Source organism: Coenobita brevimanus, chromosome 24, assembly GCF_032717465.1.
Source record: "Coenobita brevimanus isolate Jiangsu-jjx chromosome 24, ASM3271746v2, whole genome shotgun sequence".
In the NCBI taxonomy this organism is placed as follows: domain Eukaryota; kingdom Metazoa; phylum Arthropoda; class Malacostraca; order Decapoda; family Coenobitidae; genus Coenobita; species Coenobita brevimanus.
Genome location: NC_136977.1, coordinates 10,119,869 through 10,140,193, shown reverse-complemented (window position 1 = coordinate 10,140,193; position 20,325 = coordinate 10,119,869). Strand labels below are relative to the sequence as shown.

The 20,325-nt window shown below is 40.9% G+C and overlaps 1 protein-coding gene across 1 annotated transcript in view; it reads right to left on the bottom strand.

Annotated features, from left to right (window-relative positions):
• Window positions 1-20,325, bottom strand: part of LOC145393548 (BDNF/NT-3 growth factors receptor-like) — a 107,294-nt gene that overhangs the window by 45,123 nt on the left and 41,846 nt on the right. Inside the window, exons 7-8 of the mRNA XM_080267699.1 lie at window positions 17,997-18,139; window positions 14,724-14,865 (exon numbers count right to left, since the gene is read on the bottom strand). Coding sequence (XP_080123825.1) covers window positions 14,724-14,865; window positions 17,997-18,139 — 285 coding nt within the window. The remainder of the gene's footprint in view (window positions 1-14,723; window positions 14,866-17,996; window positions 18,140-20,325) is intronic.

Below are 20,325 nucleotides of genomic sequence, written 5' to 3'. Positions count from 1 at the left end.
ATTATTATTATTATTTATTATTATTATTATTACTGTTATTATTATTATTATTATTATCATTATTATTATTATTATTATTATTATTATTATTATTATTATTATTATTATTATTATTATTATTTTCTTCCTCCATCATATTATTTATTAACGGAGTATTATAACCTCCATCCATGTCTGAGCCTGTTTTTCAGTGGTAATCACCTCATTTGTCATAGCAGGAATAGAGGTAAGATTAATGCAATATAGAAATTAGTAATGATGCTTATGTACAGTATGTAATGACATCACTGTTATTATTATTTTATTATTATTATATTATTATTATTATTATTATTATTATTATTATTATGAAATGGCGGGGGACAGTGCGACATGGAGGCGATTTGTTTGTGGCTCCCCCTTACGGGATTGAGGCGTCTGGCAATAGATAGATAGATAGATAGTTTCTTATTATTATTACCTCCGCCAAGGATGTTATGTTTTCACCCCTGTCCGTTTGTTTGTTTGTTGGTTGGCTGGTTTGTGAGCAAGATTACACAAAAGCTACCGGACGGATTTCCACGAAACTTGGTAGATGAATGGGCCTTGGCCCAGAATAGACTCCATTAAATTTTGGTGCAGATTCGGATAAAGGTGCGGATCCAGGATTTTTTTTTTTTTTTTTTTTTCACTTTCAGTAACATTGCGAGATAGGGCGTTTTTCGATATTTTCGTAAATTTTTCAGCTAATATTGCATGGATCTTGATGAAAAAAATCAAGTATATTTAGGATGTTGGTATCTACGAATGTGTACAGTAATTATAGGGTTATGAGTTTGACATTGGACTAGACTTGATTGAATTAAAAGGAACTGCATGGTGGGCCATGGCGGAGGTATGCGCTGTATTGAGTGCCATTCTAGTTGTTGTTGTTATTATTATTATTATGATTATTATTATTATTATTATTTATTTTTATTTATTTGGTTATTTTTTATTCTCTCAGGTAGGACGAGGGATGGCTGTCAGAGGGCTGAGTGTATGGGAGTATGTATGCTTGTAATTTGCCTTAGTTCTCGATTTTTGCCATAATTCTCTCTCTCTCTCTCTCTCTCTCTCTCTCTCTCTCTCTCTCTCTCTCACGCCCTTCCGCCTCATCTCACTTGACCTCATATCCTCCCCTCTTTGCTCTCTCGCCTTTGTTATTTCCCTCTTTTACCCATCCCCGTCTGATTTCCTCCTCCTCTTCCTCCTCCTTTTCTTCCCTTCTGTTCATGCACGCCTCTCCGTCCTTCTTCCTTTCCGTCCTTTCCCTTTTTCCTTCCTTCCTGTTCTCTCCTCTGTCTCTGTTTCACTGACTGTGTTTTGTCTATTTTGTTTTGTATCTGCCCAATGTTTCGCACCTTTTGCCCTTCACACACACACACACACACACACACACACACACACACACACACACACACACACACACACACACACACACACACACAGCTTATAAAATTCGTCGTATGTTTCCGTCTTTACCATTGTCTTCCTCTTCCGTAGTCTGGCCAAGGAATAAACGACGTTCTTGACTACCAGCCAAGATAATAAACTCACTTCAGGTTCAGGGCTAAGGTTGCTGTTCCTTTTGTATACGAGGGTTTTCCGTTTGCCCAGGGGAACTTTATCCTTTGAGTGTCTGGCCCCATTCCTTGCATAATATTATCGTTTGATGTTAGGTGGGAAATCAGAAAATATATATGCTGTTCGTAACTCTTTAATCCGAAAAGGAGAGTATGTTTTCATCGCCGTTTGTTTGTTTGTTAGAAGATTACTCAAAAACTAAAAGAGAGATTTGGACCAAATTTGGTGGATATGTCCCAGGGAACAATCGATTAACTACTGGGACAGATTCGGATCTTATTACAGATTCTGGATCAGGTAAACCTTTTTTGTGAAACCCTAATCAGTGATGAGAAAACCTAACTCATTATAAAGAGTGATTTGGAAATTAAGTTGCCCTAGTCGGAGAGATGCGCTCCAGTGAGTACCCCTTTAGTTTTTTCTTTGTGCCATCAGCCGACTTTATTCAGCTTAGGACGGATATCTAGTAGTGGACGGGTTAATGGAGGGGATTTCTAACTCTTCCAGTTTGCAAAATCACTAATAAAATAGATAAACACACACACACACACACACACACACACACACACACACACACACACACACACACACACACACACACACACACACACACACACACACACACACACACACACACAGAATATAAAATGCATCATCGTACTTAACCGGTTATCTGGAATGCTACTGGAGACAGCTTTTAAACCTTCCTGCTGCGATAAATTTCTCCGGGTCCAAATAAAACCAGGTAACAACAGCCGCAATACCCACAGTGATCAGTTTTTCGTGGCTGGCAAAAGGCTAATGTAGTTTGGTAATGTGTCCGTGCTGGGTTTTTTCGTTCTGAGGATTGGTCATATGGCACCGCTGGTACAGAGGCATCGTTTATTTCTCTAAAATTCACAAAATATACCTGTACTTTAATTTTGTAGGTGTTATTGGCTGCACACTGATCGGACATAGAGAGAGAGAGAGAGAGAGAGAGAGAGAGAGAGAGAGAGAGGACTCGTCGTATGCCCAAAGTCTTGCTGTGTAGGTAATGTACATTTGTGATATCTTGTGTTGGGTGTTCGTCCATCGGCTTCTGCTGCGGATCCTAATTATGTGATCTGCAGCTGACATTTAGAAATGGCATCGTGAATATCAGAGATCCTTTTATGAACTGCTGTCATCCTGTGAGTGTCTGTAGGCCGCCTGTGATGCCCTGATTGTATGCTAAGTCAGGTTCTATGACCTTTCAAGTAAAGGAATTCAATTTATTTTAGACTAATTCTTATTATCTGAGAGGCGCCAAAACTTTTTGTCTTTCCCTCCGCTTCTCATTCATTAACCCTGACACAAATCTCATGCATTTTCATCACTAAACCAAGAATTTCTGACACATTTCGTATTACTCTATTTTATTGGTATGGTTACTTAAGACTGAATCGGGTGACCCTTGGATGTGGTGCAAAAAAGAAAGACTCCAAGGCTGAGATCCTGCAAAACTTATTTCGTCCGTAGGTAACTGGAAAAAAAAAAAAAGCCAGATACAAGATTCACTAATTTCGAGTTGACTGGGTACATTGTGTTTAAAGGTTAGAGGTTGTATACAGTGATCTAGACAAACTAAGAAAGACAGTTCCAGAGTAGACCACTTGCCTGTATGAAGACAGAGTATAGATTCGCTCTCGCCTTTGAAAACTAGACAGAAAAGGGTCAGAACGTTTTTACACACACACACACACACACACAATTCTCACTCACCATTGACACTCCTTATCCACAACCAAACCTAGTGACGCACTTTTTGACACACACACACACACACACACACACACACACACACACACACACACACACACACACACACACACACAATTCTCACTCACCATTGACACTCCTTATCCACAACCAAACCTAGTGACGCACTTTTTGACACACACACACACACACACACACACACACACACACACACACACACACACACACACACACACACACTCTCTCTCTCTCTCTCTCTCTCTCTCTCTCTCTCACTCACTCATAACCCGGTGAAATAGCACGATTTTTTTGGGAGAGGGGGGGTAAAATGGTTATAAATCACAGACTGGATTGGACACAGATTTACATAATGGAGTAGTTTCAATATACATAGCCTTTATAATCCAGTATTAAAGAGGAACAGTGATTTAGGTGTAATTTTATCCAGGAACTGAATGCCAAATTGATGTAAATAAGGCCAGGTGATAAATTAGCAGGGCATTGGTTAGTTTCCTTTTTTTTTTTTTTTTTTTTTAACAGAAGGTCGTGCTGTAGGTGGTTTAGAAGGTGACGTAGCACCACATCCTTCGCGACTTTTTTAAAATATTATATCCTACCTTTCTTATGTGTGTTATTTATATCGTTTCATTATGGATATAGTTTACATCTATAATATACAGGAGGGTATTGAGGTGTAATGTGCAGAGTACATCGCCAAGACAGGTATTACAGACTGTCCAAAGCTACATTTGCATACGACCTTGTGTTAATATCATACAAGGCATTTTTATTAGCCTCAGTATTCCCAAATGAGTTCCATTCGTTAATGTAAACAGATAAAAAACAACTTCATTACAGTATAGACCACAGTTACTGGATATTCAATTCTTTAGCACTAGCGACATGTGTGATTTACAGTGCTGTGACCTTCGGAATGCTTGAAACAGCTACACACTCTTCTGCTAGTAACGAAGAAGTGCTATGGAAAGGATGTAGGGCTTTTTTTTTTTTTTTTTTTTTTTGGACTACAGGAAATGGGCTGCAATAGAACGAAAGTCTCCGCCTAGTTAAGGTGGCCGAATTATAGTAAAGTATTAAAGTAAATAGTTTCGTAATCCACTGTCGTCGTCTGGTTGTAATTTTACTTGTGAGGATTGACAGTTTTGCATATAGGAAAATAAAAGTAGCCTGTTGAAAGACAAAGTTAACCTTACATCACGTAGATCGCAGTAGTTGCGAGAGCCATTGCACACACACACACACACACACACACACACACACACACACACACACACACACACACACACACACACACACACACACACACACACACCAAAGAGAGAGGGAGAGATAGAGAGAATTACGAGTATATGTTCTCAAGGCTAAGCTACCTTGTCAAGTGCAGGGTGGTCCAATTATAGCACTGCTCTTCCACTCCACACGGCGGTTTCTCGTGTGCTGTAGGGACGGCTCTGTTAGCGTTATCAGTGTCTATCCTGCATCGTTTATCTATTTCCTGTTCTCTCTACCGCACCCACACCCACACATGCAAACTGAGCCGTTCCCACAAAACACGAGATATCACCAGGTGAGTTTAGTGGAGTGCTATTTTCGAACCACCCTGTATTCATAAGGGCAGATGACCAGACAGTCTCCTTGGTGGCATCATAGCATCGCAAGATCTTTAATTAATTCTTGGGGATCGAACTCGTGACCGTCTGAAGCCCATCACCCTTGACTATACTTCCTTCACCTTAACTTGGCCCAGATTCCCGTCCTTTTGCAGTCTATTTCACGAAGCTCTTTGACAGAAATGCAAAATGCTATGGGTCTACATGCTTTCCATAGCACTGGTTTGTGACTGTCATTATTCTAGCGTTAGGTTACCGTTACACTGTAGCACTCAGATGAATAGGTGGTAAATTTTGGCCCAATGAAAGTGAAAATTGTGTAACAGATTTGATTACTAGGCCACCAGAAGCCGGAAACCACTTACTACCCCTGAAGTAACACAATTAGGAGGTATTAAACCGAACCCCAGGCCACGACTAAGTAACCTTAAAGCGGTCAGTGTGTGTGTGTGTGTGTGTGTGTGTGTGTGTGTGTGTCTTTGATGAAATATTTTAATAACTGGTCCTAGATTTTCATTGTAACCATACATTTTTCAGAGTCCGTATCACCCTCCCCTCTCCACCACGCTACCAACTACCTCTTCGCACGCCACTTTCAAAGCCACTTTTTTTTTTTTTTTCTGTTACAGCCACACTTTCCTCCAGTTACACTCTGTTTCACGCTCACAGCCTCTCTAAACCCCTTCAATCCAACGACGTATTTTTACTGATGTTTGCTATTTTTTACGATTTTGTTTAGATTTTGGGAGGCGTCTTTTTTTTTTATTTTTTTTTTTAGTTTTTTTTTTTGTGTCCGACTCTGGGCATAGACTTTACAGCCTGCTCTCAAGGCCCAGTAGTCTTCCTACATGCCATACACCTCTCTACATGTCACCTGTAGTGAAGGGGTTAATTAAGTTTATATCTGATCAGCCCAGTTCGAAAAATATCTCCACAGCTGAATAAAATAGTCCGAAGATGGTAAAATGGATTAATCCCCTTTCCTTCTATGCATGAATTTCGTGTTTCGTCCGTTTTCTCGTACATAACAGTTTCATCATTCATTTCTGCTTTTGCTAGCACCAGAGTCTGACCCATTTCAATTATCACGCGCAGTGCATATTCGAGGGAGATGTCACTTTTCCCACCACCAAGATTTCTCTGTCATTTCTTGTCTTAATTAACCCCATCATTCAATGACATCTTTTATCAGGTTCATTTTTGGAATTATCAGTCTTCTCAGGAAAGACTGTCTGAACCTAGAATGCATAGTTATGGGCTTCAATAACCCTTTCCGTATCCGAGGCCCTTTCTGAACAAGATATGTTTCCATATTATAAACAAATGTATCACCACATCCTAAGTTTCTGTTTCCCAAATAATCAAACCAATGTATCGCCACACATTAAATTTTTATTGCCTGGATGATCGCGCCTACTGGTTTCAACTCCCACGTAACGAGATCTAACTGCCTGACGTAATTTATCTTCACCTAGACTCCCCTAAAGAGAGAGAGAGAGAGAGAGAGAGAGAGAGAGTGTCTTACTCCAAAGTAGGTGGAGTGAGTTGCTTCCTACGTTTGTGTCGGCTCTGCTTGTAATACAGCGTTGAGATTCACGATAATAGATAGTGTCCTCTCCTGACACTATTTTCTTTCTACAGGAATTTTTCTGGTCTTTACAGCAGAAACCAGTAGTAACTCGCGATCATTTCCCTTTCGTAACTGTACTTTTTTTTCACTTTGTCTTGGCGTAAAACTGCTATCTTTATTGAATGCTGAGCTGTAGCAAAAGATTAATACTAGAATATGATGTTAGTCTCTATTAAGTGTTATGGAATAGATGCAGAGCGGTACATTTATTGTTATTATTACTGTTATGATGTGGCAGGGGTAAACCAGTTCTGCTGTCGGGCCCTGCTGCGGATGTCACTGATTGCATTGCCCAGTTGACCCTTGTGCGGTGTGGTGCGGTGAGGATCTGTCCGTTCTCCCCTTTGGGGCTAAGATGCGAATGAATGTGTTTGAATGGATGAGTAAATGGAGAGTGAGTCGTCCTGTCTCGGCTACCTCCCTTTCCTTGGGGGAAGCAGCCTAGGTATATAGATAGATAGATAGATTATTATATTAACATTATTATTATTGTTGTTGTTATTTCCAGGAAGAGGGAACACGAGTATATTATGCACCCTTCCTTCCTTTCCTGATAAATACATCTTAGTTACGTTAAGAAGTAGATCCTAAGTGTGTAGAAAATAAAAGTTACGTCCTTGGATATGAGGTCATTCATGTGGCCTTGGGGAAGATATTATAGGTGAACGTTGGGGCTCCTCTCGTGTTGATTAGCACTCATTTATATTGCCTGATTGGCGTCTTTTATTTCATCTTTCCATCTTTTTGCTGTTTTGACTGTGTTGCTCCTTTTTTATTTCTCATTTCTAGCTTCTCTCATTCTTGATTGCCTTCGTTCTCTCAACACTTTCGCATCTCTCTCTCTCTCTCTCACACACACACACACACACACACACACACACACACACACACACACACACACACACACACACACACACACACACACACACACACACACACACACACACACACACACGCCTCGCTTCCCTTCAGAATGGCTTATTTCCATCTTTATTGCAAACGCTGGCACACTTATTCCTCGTCTGTCTCACACCTGCTCCTTTTTCCTCTCCCTTTTCTTTCTCCACCTGTCTCTCTTTTCTGTCTTCCGTCTCATTCACTGTTCTCCTTTCCTCACCTTTCTTCTAATTCCTCCTCCATATTTTTCCCCTTTTTTTCTACCCTCTCGTCCCTTTCTTTCCCCTTCCTTTCTTCACTTTTCTCTGTATTCCTCTCCCTTATCTCTTCATCTGTCTTATAATTCTTCCCTTTTCTCTTCTCTCTTTTTACTCAATTCCTTTCCCCTGCCATACTCCCTTTGCTTTTCTTTCCTCTCTGTTGCTCACTTTTATTCCTTGTACCTGGACTCTTTTCTTTCTCTTATTTTTGGTTGCTTGTCTTCTTTTACTTCGCCTCCTTTCTTTCCCTTCCTTCCTTTCTTCCTTTTCATTTAGTCCTCTTTTTCTCTTTTTTCATATTTATTTGCAGTTCGCGTCCTCATCTTTTTCATCATCTTTCTCCACCATCCCCATTCCTCTGTCTGTCTGTCTGTCTGTCTGTCTATCTGTCTGTCTGTCTCTCTCCCTCTCTCTCTCTCTCTCTCTCTCTCTCTCTCTCTCTCGTTATTTTACGTTTTTACCTGCCTTTTTTTTTCATCCTTTCAGTTCTCCCATATCTACTCTTCCTCCCTTTTCCTCCTCCTGTCATCTCCCCTCCTTTTTTGTTCTTCCTCTTCTTTCACTCATCTTTTTTCCTTCCTTTTTTTCTTTCTTTCGACTGATCATTCTTTTTAACTCACCTTTTCTCTCCTTCTCTTCCTCCCCATTTTATGATTTGCTTCCTGTTCCTTCTCTTCCCTTCACGCTAATTTTCTTCCTTCTCCCATATTTTCTTACTCTTATTCTTAATAATTTCTCTTTTTTTTTAAATGTTTTCCTATTCTTTCCTTCACCGCTTTCGTCACCTTTTCATATTTTTTTTTTTCTTATGTTCCCTTTGTACCAACCCCGCTCCCTTTTTTACGGTGTCATAAAATTATATATATATATATAGTTTCTGGTGTTACACGATTTTTTTTTTCCGCTTAGGAGAGAGATCCCTGGGACTAAAGGGGTTTACCATCTCTTCACCTGGAGTTCAACGTTTTTTCTCCTCGTCCCTCTCAGCCCCTTCATTTTTCTCCTTCCCTTCTTCCTTTTTTCCATACATCACCCCTCCTCTTTTTTTTTTTTTCCTTCAGGCTGTTCCAATTAACTGTACTGTGTATTGTTGTCCCATGTCTCATACTTTTTCTTTCTCCCTCTCTCTTTTTCCTTTCTTCATAGCTATAAATTTTACAGTATAAGAATAGATAAATATATCTACAGTATATCTATATCTGTATCTGTCTATCTATCTATATACTGGTATATATATTGTTACATAGCCTATGATTTCATCATCCTTTGTGTAATTTTAACGCACAGTTGCTGCATGTTTGATCACGAGCGTGTTCTGCCTCAGTCCCCCCCTTCTACCGTTATAGTAGAGTAAGTCGTTCTCTCTGTTATACTTTGCGGGATTTGCAGCTCTCTGTCCCCATGGCTTCATTTGCGCGTCCTTCTTACAAGTTGTATCAGGCTCTGCTGGCCCCTATATAATGAGCTCAGTCTCTGCATCATTGCCACTTAGATCTGCTCCTCATTTTGTTCACATCTCTGTCCTCCCCTGTACAGATATTATTATTGTGAGTGCTCAAGAAGTCTCCAACCATCTAGCAGCTGTGTGTAATTTGAGTATAACTGTTGTTGTATTTTTTCTTGTACTGTATAGCATAAGTTTAATTTGTAGGCCTAGTGAAGTTTTTGTAATTCGTGTGGGGTTCTTTATGTCAGTCATTTTTGATAATAGTTTGTATCTGTAATTATTTATCTGGCATTCACTGAGTATTATTTGGTATCTCATTTTATCAGGGCTGACTTAGATAAAATTTACTCTTGCTAATTTCGTGTTAATAGAGGCTATTGCAGTTAACCATATATTTAACCTGTTTATTTGCCATTACATTATCTTTATGAGTCCTGAATGTTTTGTTGTTAGTTTGTGCATTAAACTTTAACTTGTAATTTTACCTAACTCTTTTGTTTTGAACCTGGAACTTTACGGGACAGTAGTTACTCTTCGTATTCTCACTTAAAGTGTACATTATCTTTTTCTGTTCCGTAACATAAATTTGGCGACCTCATATCAGGATATTCAGGATATTATCATAAGGATATTGTTTGATATTTTGTGACTGTGATATATTCATGATGGCTACTATTTCTACACTTGATGAAGCCAAAGATTTTTTGTCAAATGTGCAAACAGTGTGTGATATAGAAAACAGAACAAAGAATGAACTTAAGCTTGTTGCTCAACAATTGGGAATTGTTGTTCGCTCTCATCATTCTAAAGATCAGATTGTTGACATGATTAATGAAAGCCTGTTTAATGTAACTCCTCCAAATGAGCAAACGCAGATTGAATTAGCTAAGTTACAGCTAGCCCTGCAGGAGGCCCGTGCTAGGGAGGCTGAGGCACAAGTTGAACTTGCTAGAATTCAAGCAGACCATGAGTATCGCATGAAACAAGGTGGAACTGGATCATCTAGCTCTGATGATTTTGATGTGGCTAAAAATGTTAAACTTGTCCCTCCTTTTAATGAATCTGATTTAACAAAGTATTTTCAGTTGTTTGAGAGGGTAGCTACAGGTTTTAATTGGCCTAAGGAGTATTGGCCAGTACTCCTTCAAACTGTTCTCACCGGTAAAGCTCAAGTAACTTACGCATCTTTGCCTCAGGATCAATCTGATAATTATGATGTAGTTAAGAGCTTGATTCTTAAGGCCTATGAGCTTGTTCCTGAAGCTTATAGAGTAAAATTTAGGACAACTTACAAGCAAGATAAGCAATCCCATGTTGAGTATGCAAAAATCAAAGAAGATCTGTTAGAGCAGTGGTTAAATTATAAGAATGTGGATTCTGATTTTGGTAAATTTAAGCAGATGATTTTGCTGGAGGGTTTCAAAAGGTGTATTAGTAAAGATGTAAGCCTATATCTTGATGAGAAAAGAATAGATAATTTGTCTGATGCTGCAGTTTTAGCTGATGAGTATGTTCTCACTCACAAGAGATATTCTAGAGAAAAAGGGAAAGCTGAGAGTAAGTACGTTGCCTCTACTCAGAGTACAGGTAACAGGAAAGAGAATAAGGATGATGTTTCTCAGGGAGTAAATACCAGCTTCACCTCTAGATTTCAGAAAAGTAAATGTACTTATTGTAGTAAGCTTGGTCATGCTACGGAGAGATGTTTCAGGAGACAGCGTGATGTGAACAAAAAGGAGTCTTTAAATATTCAGTCAATTGGTCTAGTGTCCACTCTTGAGAGTTCCCAGAATTCTTTAACTGAGTTAACTGAACCTGCTTTGAGGGGTAACTTAAATTCTCATGATGGAGCTCCTCTTTTGAGCAGTAACGTGGGTGACACTCTTAAGAGTTCATGTGCTAATTTCCTGTCTGATGGTTTTGTCAGTCCTCTGGACAGTAATGACAGGAAATCAGTTAAAATATATCGTGATACAGGTGCTTGCCAATCCCTTATGCTGACCAGTGTTCTAGGCTCTAATTTTAATTCCTCTGATGAAACTGTAATCTTACAAGGTGTAGGGAATAATTACTTCTCTGTCCCTCTGTGCAGAGTGAATTTAGAGTCTGGTTTTGTTAATGGTTCCGTTATGGTTGGGTTGGTTGAGACACTCCCAATGTCAGGTGTAACTTTCTTACTTGGAAATGATATTGGTGGAAGTCAAGTGTGTCCAGCTCCTCAGTTGTCTAGTGAGCCAGTGGCTGCGTCCCAGGATTGTGATGTCCCTGATGTGTTCCCTGCATGTGCTGTCACTAGGGCTAAGTCTAAAGTTACTGGTGATTTAGAGGATAATGATGATGATGATGTTATCCTAGCTGACACTTTTCTTGCTAATTTGGACCACTCACCAGATGAGGCAGTACCCCGTAGTGTTGATAATTTGTCTCGTCAAGAGTTGGTTGAGTTGCAGGTTGCTGACCCTGAGTTGAAAGGTCTAGCTAACTCTGCTTACAGTGAAGAAGAGTCAGCCGGTGCTTCTACTTGTTATTATGTAAAGTCAGGAGTACTTATGAGGAAGTGGAGACCCCCAACAGCATCAGCCGACTGTGAATGGGAGGTTGTACATCAAGTTGTCATCCCTCGTGTTTTGTAGGCAGGATATCATTCGAGTGGCTCATGATTCCAGTTTGGCAGGACACCTTGGAGTGAGGAAGACTGTGGCACGCATTTTGAAACACTTCTACTGGCCAGGTATCTTCAGGGATGTTTCCTGGTATTGTAAGTCTTGTCACACCTGTCAAGTTGTGGGGAAGTGTAATCAGACCGAAAAGGTTGCACCTCTAGTTCCCATTCCTCCTTTTGAGGCGCCTTTCACCCGTGTGTTGGTGGATATTGTGGGCCCTCTTCCTAAGACTTCTTCAGGATTTTCTTATGTGTTGACCCTGATTGATATGGCTACTCGTTATCCTGAAGCCATTCTACTTAGAAACATCTCAGCAAAGAACGTGGTTAAGGAAATGCTGGGGTTCTTCACAAAGTTTGGTCTGCCCAAGGAGGTACAGTCAGACCGAGGAAGTAATTTCATGTCAAATGTTTTCAAGCAGTCTCTGAAAGAGTTGGGCATCACTCAGATCACGTCTTCAGCTTACCATCCCCAGACCCAAGGAGCGTTGGAGAGATATCATCAAACACTCAAATCGATGCTCAAGAAATACTGTTTGGAACATCAGAAAGACTGGGATAAAGGTCTTCCATTCGTTGTGTTTGCTGCAAGAGAATCTCCAAATGAATCACTGGGCTTCTCACCTTTTGAACTACTGTTTGGCCATGAAGTAAGAGGACCCCTTAAGTTACTCAAGGAATGCTGGCTGTCGGAGGAAGATGACGTCAACCTGCTGGAGTATGCGATGAAGTTCAAAGAACGGCTGTCCACTGCTTTACAGCTGGCGAGAAGAGAATTTAGGAGCTGCTCAGGAAGATGAAGACTTGGTATGACAAGAAGTCCAGGTTACGCCACTTTCAGCCAGGAGATCAGGTTTGATTCTGCTACCAGTTCATGGGCAACCTCTTCAAGCCAAGTTTAGTGGCCCTTATTTCGTGGAGAAGACCTCAGTGCTGTCAACTATGTCATCGCCACACCAGATCGTAGAAAGAGCAAGCAACTATGTCACATCAACATGCTAAAGTTATATCACAGGCGGGACGAAAATAATCCAGTCTGCACTGTAGCTGTTCCACCGAGTCTGCAAGTGAAGCTCTCCCATGCAGTATGAGCCTGAGTGATAGTTTGGGGAAGAATCCTGATATCATGGATGATCTCCAGACTAAGCTTTCTCATCTACCTCCCAAGGAAAGGCAGGAGTTTTCGGCATTACTGCAGGAGTACCGCCAGTAAAGTGTTCCGTGCTACTCCAGGAAGAACCACTGTGTTGATGCATGATGTCGATGTTGGAGACGCAAAGCCAATTAAATTGCCTCCTTACCGTGTGAACCCAGTGAAAGTTCCTCTCATCCAGAAGGAGCTTGACTACCTGTTGGACCACAAGATGATTGAGCCCTGTCAGAGCGAGTGGAGTTCTCCTGTCACTCTGGTCCCTAGGCCAGGTGGGTCGCAGCGGCTTTGCGTCGACTACAGACGTGTTGATCAGATAGCCAAAACAGACACTTACCCTCTCCCTCGTGTGGAAGATTGCATAGTCAGGATCGGAAAGGCTAGGTACATAGGTGAGTTTGATTTGTTAGAGGGATGCTGGCAAGTACCTATGACTGAATGTGCTAGGGAGATCTCATTTTTTGTAACATTAGGAAAGACCTTTGCATGGTCTGTAATGCCATATACAGATTGTTTTAGAGTAATAAGAAATTTCCTTTGTAAATTTCTTTTTTCTTTGTGGGGAGGTGTTACATAGCCTATGATTTCATCATCCTTTGTGTAATTTTAACGCACAGTTGCTGCATGTTTGATCACGAGCGTGTTCTGCCTCAGTCCCCCCCTTCTACCGTTATAGTAGAGTAAGTCGTTCTCTCTGTTATACTTTGCGGGATTTGCAGCTCTCTGTCCCCATGGCTTCATTTGCGCGTCCTTCTTACAAGTTGTATCAGGCTCTGCTGGCCCCTATATAATGAGCTCAGTCTCTGCATCATTGCCACTTAGATCTGCTCCTCATTTTGTTCACATCTCTGTCCTCCCCTGTACAGATATTATTATTGTGAGTGCTCAAGAAGTCTCCAACCATCTAGCAGCTGTGTGTAATTTTGAGTATAACTGTTGTATTTTTTCTTGTACTGTATAGCATGTTTAATTTGTAGGCCTAGTGAAGTTTTGTAATTCGTGTGGGGTTCTTTATGTCAGTCATTTTTGATAATAGTTTGTATCTGTAATTATTTATCTGGCATTCACTGAGTATTATTTGGTATCTCATTTTATCAGGGCTGACTTAGATAAAATTTACTCTTGCTAATTTCGTGTTAATAGAGGCTATTGCAGTTAACCATATATTTAACCTGTTTATTTGCCATTACATTATCTTTATGAGTCCTGAATGTTTTGTTGTTAGTTTGTGCATTAAACTTTAACTTGTAATTTTACCTAACTCTTTTGTTTTGAACCTGGAACTTTACGGGACAGTAGTGACTCTTCGTATTCTCACTTAAAGTGTACATTATCTTTTTCTGTTCCGTAACAATATATATATATATATATATATATATATATATATATATATATATATATATATATATATATATATATATATATATATATATATATGTAAAACCTACGAGTATGTATGTATACATTTTCCTGTTCCATTACGCTTTCTCATATACTGCTTGAGTTCTATCACATTTCCTTCATTCATCTCTGTCTGTCTGTCTGTCTGTCTGTCTGTCTGTCTCTCTCTCTCTCTCTCTCTCTCTCCTTTACACCCTTCTGCTTCCCTTCATTTTCTCGCCCTTCCTCCCCTCTCCCTTCCTTCCTCTCTTTTCCCTTCCTCCCTCTTCCTCTCCCTTTCCTCCCAGCCCTGTGTCTCACCTGTGGCCTTGAGGGTGACAGCTTTCCATTCCCTATGTACTCTGGGTTGTCCACGAGCCTGTCAGCGCTGAGTGGCATCACCTCCTGAAGCTGCAGCCCCTCGCTCTTCTTGTGGCAGTCCTCGCCCCTGCACAGGCACCCACTGCTCACGTTACTACTAGGGGGAGGGGCATTGGGTACTGGGGCAGGGGGAGGGCACTCGGCATTGGGGTAGTGGCGGGATCTAATGTAGGGTAATGGGCATAGCGACAGGGGGAGTGAATTGGGCATTGAGGTAGGGGGCGCTGAAGAGTATAGAGTTCTTGGCATGGGAGTGGGTCCAGGACACTCCACACGGGCAGATTGAGAGCATTAAGCACAGAGGTGGTTGAAGGGCATTGGGCATACTGGCAGATTTAGGGTATTGCGTACAGGAGCAGGGGTAGGGCGTGATTAAACAGACTTGTCATAGGGGATTGGACTCTGAAGCGGTGGGCATAGGGACTGAGGGCACTTGGCGTGGTAGTAATGCTAGGGACGAGTGAAAGGCATTGGGCATAGAGGTGGGTGTACAAAATTGGCTATAAGGGCAGGAGTATGAAAACAGGACAGGACATTGGACGTAGTAGTGGGTACTGCAATGAATGTAGGGCATGAGGCGCAAGACCAGGACTAGGTGTGGAATATTGGGCACAGGGGCACGTGTAGGGAATGAAGAAAAGACACTGAACATAGGAACCGGAATAATGAATGTGAAAATGTGACTGGACGTAGAGGCCTGAGGTTGTATGGCATGTGTTTGAACATAGAAACTATCAAGTGTATGGCTTAGTGCAAGAAAGAATGTAAGATGTTGGGGTAGGTGTAAGACGTGCGAGTATAAGAGAGATCACAGTCATAGCAGAACATATTTGAAGAAGGGAAATGTAATAGGGTAAAGATTGGTTCAGACTAAGACTAAGGTTAGGGTAAGGGTGTAAGATAGGGTAGGTTTATTGCTTTATTGTTTTGGGACTCCAGGCTCATCTGAACGTGAACTCGGTGGGCTTTAAGCTAGAGTTACCCTTCTCCTGCAGTCCATGATTCTCGTTTCGGGGGATATGGAAAGGTTGAGGGTCGTTTGTATTACTGGGCAGCAAAACTTCCCTGTTATATGTGTGCCATAACGGGACGGCATCCCTCTCCATGACCGGTAGATTAGATATGAGACAGAAGTATAACAGCAAAAGAGAAGGCGTGAAAAAAAGGGAAGTGTAGTAAGGTCCGCTAAAGAAAAGGTAAGTGAATAAAATTTCAGGTAAGACTGTAAGATACTAGGGTCCGCTAAAGAAAAGGTAAGAGAGTAAAATTTCAGGTAAGACTGTAAGATATGCAAGGTAAGGGATGGAGGTACAATAGGCAAAGAGAGGGCATGAGTGTGAGGCAGGGCTTGGGTGAGGGTGTGAGGAAGAGCAGGCAAGGGATGGATGTGTAACAGCTAAAAAGAAAATGCAAGGCCAAGAATAGGCTTCGGGTAGGGGGGTAAGGTGGGGGTAGGTAAGGGATGTAGTGTACTAGCTAAAGAGAAGATGGATTGGTGAAGGTGTGGGTATATAGGTCAAGATATGAGTGGTTGGATTGAATCATCAACTCCTTCCCTACGAAAGGTTGCCGCCTAAGCGAAATGAGGTCGTTTTTCGCAGCAAGAAGGAAAACGAGAGAAAGTAATCATATTGCAGGGGATATAGAGATCATGTCAGAGTTGTCTTTCCTTATCTGTATATAATCGTCTGTCTTTGGCAAGAATATAATGTAAAAATTTACGAGAGGGTGTAAAGACAAACTGTGAATTTATGAGTTAAAAATACTGACAAAGTGAATGTTTGAGGGTATGGGTTATAGGGAGCAGAGTTAGGTGTAGAGCTGAATATACAATTGTAGTAGTAGTAGTAGGTTTAAAAATTACTGACTGACTGAATGTTTGAGGGTATGGGCAACAGAGATCTGAGTTTGATGCAGGCCTAGAGGTGAATATAAGATAGTAGTAGTAGTTGCAACACTGCCCATCTGAAAAGTGAACCCAGTGGACCGCAGCTTAAACTGCCCCTTTGTTCTCCACCATCCTACTTTCGGAGGATAAGGAAGTAGTTGAGGGACGTTTGTATATATAGGCAGTGGAGCCGCCCAGTTGTATCGGTGCCACGACGCGATGGCATCCCTCTCCAACACCGAATACCTCGTCGTATGTTAGGGATATGTTGCAAAGTATTACACCTTTTTCACATAGTATGGTAGTGTAAATTGGGGGAATATTAGCAAATCAACTTTAAAAAAAGCAATGAAACTTTTAATAGGCAATCTTTTTGTATATTACTATGGACCTAACCGCAAAAAAGAACATTAAAAAGGCAGCATATAACGAGAATTTACTGTATTATAGAGAGTGGGAGGATGCACTGATTTCCAACCCACCTGAGGGCAAGATCACCTTTAGAAGATGACGTAGGAGTGCAAGGAACTTTATCATTAGTACCCTACAGGGCGTAGTATACCAGAGAAGTCAGCAAAAATTTCTTTGCATTTCTTTACGTTCTCTTTACTTTCTATATTGTGCCTATGTTTTGCGTGGAACTCAAGCTCTTTGGTAAAATTTTCTCCTACTCCACGTGCAGGAGACAGTGAAATGGTGTATACATAATGACCCTATTTCAGTTGTCTTTATAGCATTTGAAATGTCATTAGTCTGGAGAAGTGTTTAAAAAGTGGATTGAGAAAGTTGGATCTTGACTAAACCAGTCATGCATATATTATAAGACAGAGAAATTTCATTACAGAATTAAGACCGACTTTGACTACTATTGGTCAGAAATGAAAAATATCCACAAACTTTGATTAGAGGACTTACTCTTATATTCCTACAGGTTTTTGCTAATCAGTTTGACTGTTTGTATATCAGTTTGAATACAGCTTGAAATTTATGTGATAAGTCTGCTCCACTGGGGATGAATCTCCGCTCAGTTACATACCAATTACCGGTCACTCCTACTGGACCAACACATACAAGTAGCAAAGCGAGCACTTGCATTCATTACCAGAACACATTTTTGAAGACATGCGTTGAAGGAAAGGTTTTTGTGACAAAAATTTGCCAGTAATGAAAATTCTCTGAACGAGTGAAGTTCCCTCAGATAAGAAACCTGTCAGGTAAGAGAAGTACCTTCGTGAAGAAAAGTCCTCAAGATAAGAAAAAGTTGGCAACCAGCAAGAAAAGTTCCCAGTGAGCGGGCCAGAGCGGCCCCGAGTGTAGAGACTTACATGAAGGTGATCTGGAAGGGCGAGTGCGGGCAGGGGTCCACCTCAGCACTGGGGGTGAGGCCGCCACGAGCTTTCAGCAACCGTCGCAGCAGCAGCAGCAGCGTCCCCAGCACACCCACTACACCACACACCACCACCGTCAGCTGATACAAAGGGGAGAGTGATGAGTCAGAGCTACGCAAGATAACTTACCATTATATCAGTCAGCTCAGTACTGCTTAGCTTTAATTAGTGCTATTAAGTTATATCACCTCAACGTTTCTTGTGACATTTTAATATTTAGGTACTCTAAAGTGAAAAATTAGCTCTGAAAAAAATGTAAAAAGGAGAGAGAGAGAGAGAGAGAGAGAGAGAAATATGCAGTGATTAACTCTTTCACTAGCCTAAACTTCTGGCTGACTTAATAAAATCGTCTAGCTGTAGCAAAAAAGGAAACAAGAAGTCACGTCACTGGAGATGTTAAAAGAGATTGTTTCTGACCCTCTCACTGCCACATGTCTTTCAGAAGCTGCATACGATCGTCTTGTGTTGGCAAGAATAAAAAAAAACACACACACACAAAAACATATGGCGTCATGGTACTGAAGTGAGTTAATAGGACAGGTCACTGTCAGATATCTCGTAAGTTAATTGAATCGCCTGGTTGTAATAAGATTAAAATACAAGAGACGGTCGTACAGAACCTCACTAGACCTTGGTACAGAAGGCATTAGTGGGTGAACCTCGTGTGATGGAATGTAGAGAGACCTCCAGCCACTATTAACCTCTTCACTGGCTTGACGTCGTTTTAGTTTCTCCAGATTTTACTCAGCTTGGGAGATATATCCTTTACTGAATGGGCTAATGGAGGATATATCTCACCCCTCCAGTCCGAAAAGTCTCTGCTAAGCTAAAATATAATCGTGTGAAGCTAACAAAAACAAGCTACGTCCTGGGAGGGAAATGGCCTTGTCTCCTGGGCTGTACTTTACCTACCCTCAGACAATGATCCCTGGCTTCCCTCATACCCTGGATATTTGTAACCAAGATTAGGATGCAGAGGACATTGTGTGTTGGGGGAGGGGTGCGTGTGTGTGTTTGTAAAAGAGAAAGAGAGAGGAGAAGAGAGGAGAGGAGTGGAGAGGAGAGAGCCCTGTTGATTTTCCCACCGCATCAAAGAGAAGAGAAAAGAATAGAAAAAAAAAGATAAGAGAAAAAAAATAGAAAACAAGGGATACAAGAGCTTGGTCGATTTTCCCACCGTATCAAAGAGAAGAGAAGAGAAAATAAAAGAAAAAAGAGTCGAGAAGAGTTCCAAGAAAGCCCCGTCGATTTTCCCACCGCATCACCCCCTCTACACATCTCTGCCCATTGTACCGGCATCACTACTATAAATTACCCCGAGCTAAACACGTGAAAAGATGTGCTATATTTTTCCCCTCAATGGCCTGATTCCCTCGCCGATTTATCTTTCCTCCATTACCGCGAGTCAAAGGCAGCTCATGATCTTTAATGCGCCGCCCTTTGACGTCTCTGAAAGCCTGGATTAAGCCCTCAATTAAGCCCTCCGTTTTTGTACGTGAGCGAGAATGCGTAATCGCAGAGTTAGTGTGGATAAGCGATATTAGGACGGATTTTTTTTTCTAATTTGTGAGCGACAATTAGAGTTTACGAGGATGGATTAATGAGTGAACAAGGATGCGTAATTGGAGTTAGGGCTTGAGTGTTTTTAAGTGAGGGAACGGATATTTATTTATTTATATATTTACTTATTTTTTTTTTTTTTTTAGGTGAGCGAAGGTATAGAAGTGGAGTAAATGGGTGTTTATAAGTGAGGCAAGGTAAGGAGGCGAAATTAATGTTGATACTTTTTGCAGATAATTGAGGGTATTTAAGGAGATTTATGCGGAGTTATCTTAGACTTTATTTAATTTTGTTTTGTGTATGAGTTTACGTTATCAAAATTAGTACCGATAACTGGAGTTAGGGGGGGTTATTTATGTAAGTGGACGAAGGTACGTAAGTGGGGTTAAGGGTTTCATGTGAGAGATTGCATTGCAGCTGTCCCCTGGCTTCTGTGTATCCTTCTTTTGTGTTTTCGGGTAATCAGATGTGGGAATCAACCTTTAATTTTTTTACACTGATGACTTTTTTTTTTTTTTTTATTCAGGCAACTCCCACACGAATTTTATTCAGATTAGGAGACTTTTCTTGCAATAAAGAGATTAATGGAGGCTATATCTAGCCCCTCTAGTTCGAAAAGTCTCTCTTAAGGTGAGTAAAATAATCTGGAGACATCAAGAGTATAATAAAAAAAAAAAAAACGTGATCATAGTGACCGTTTTAAATT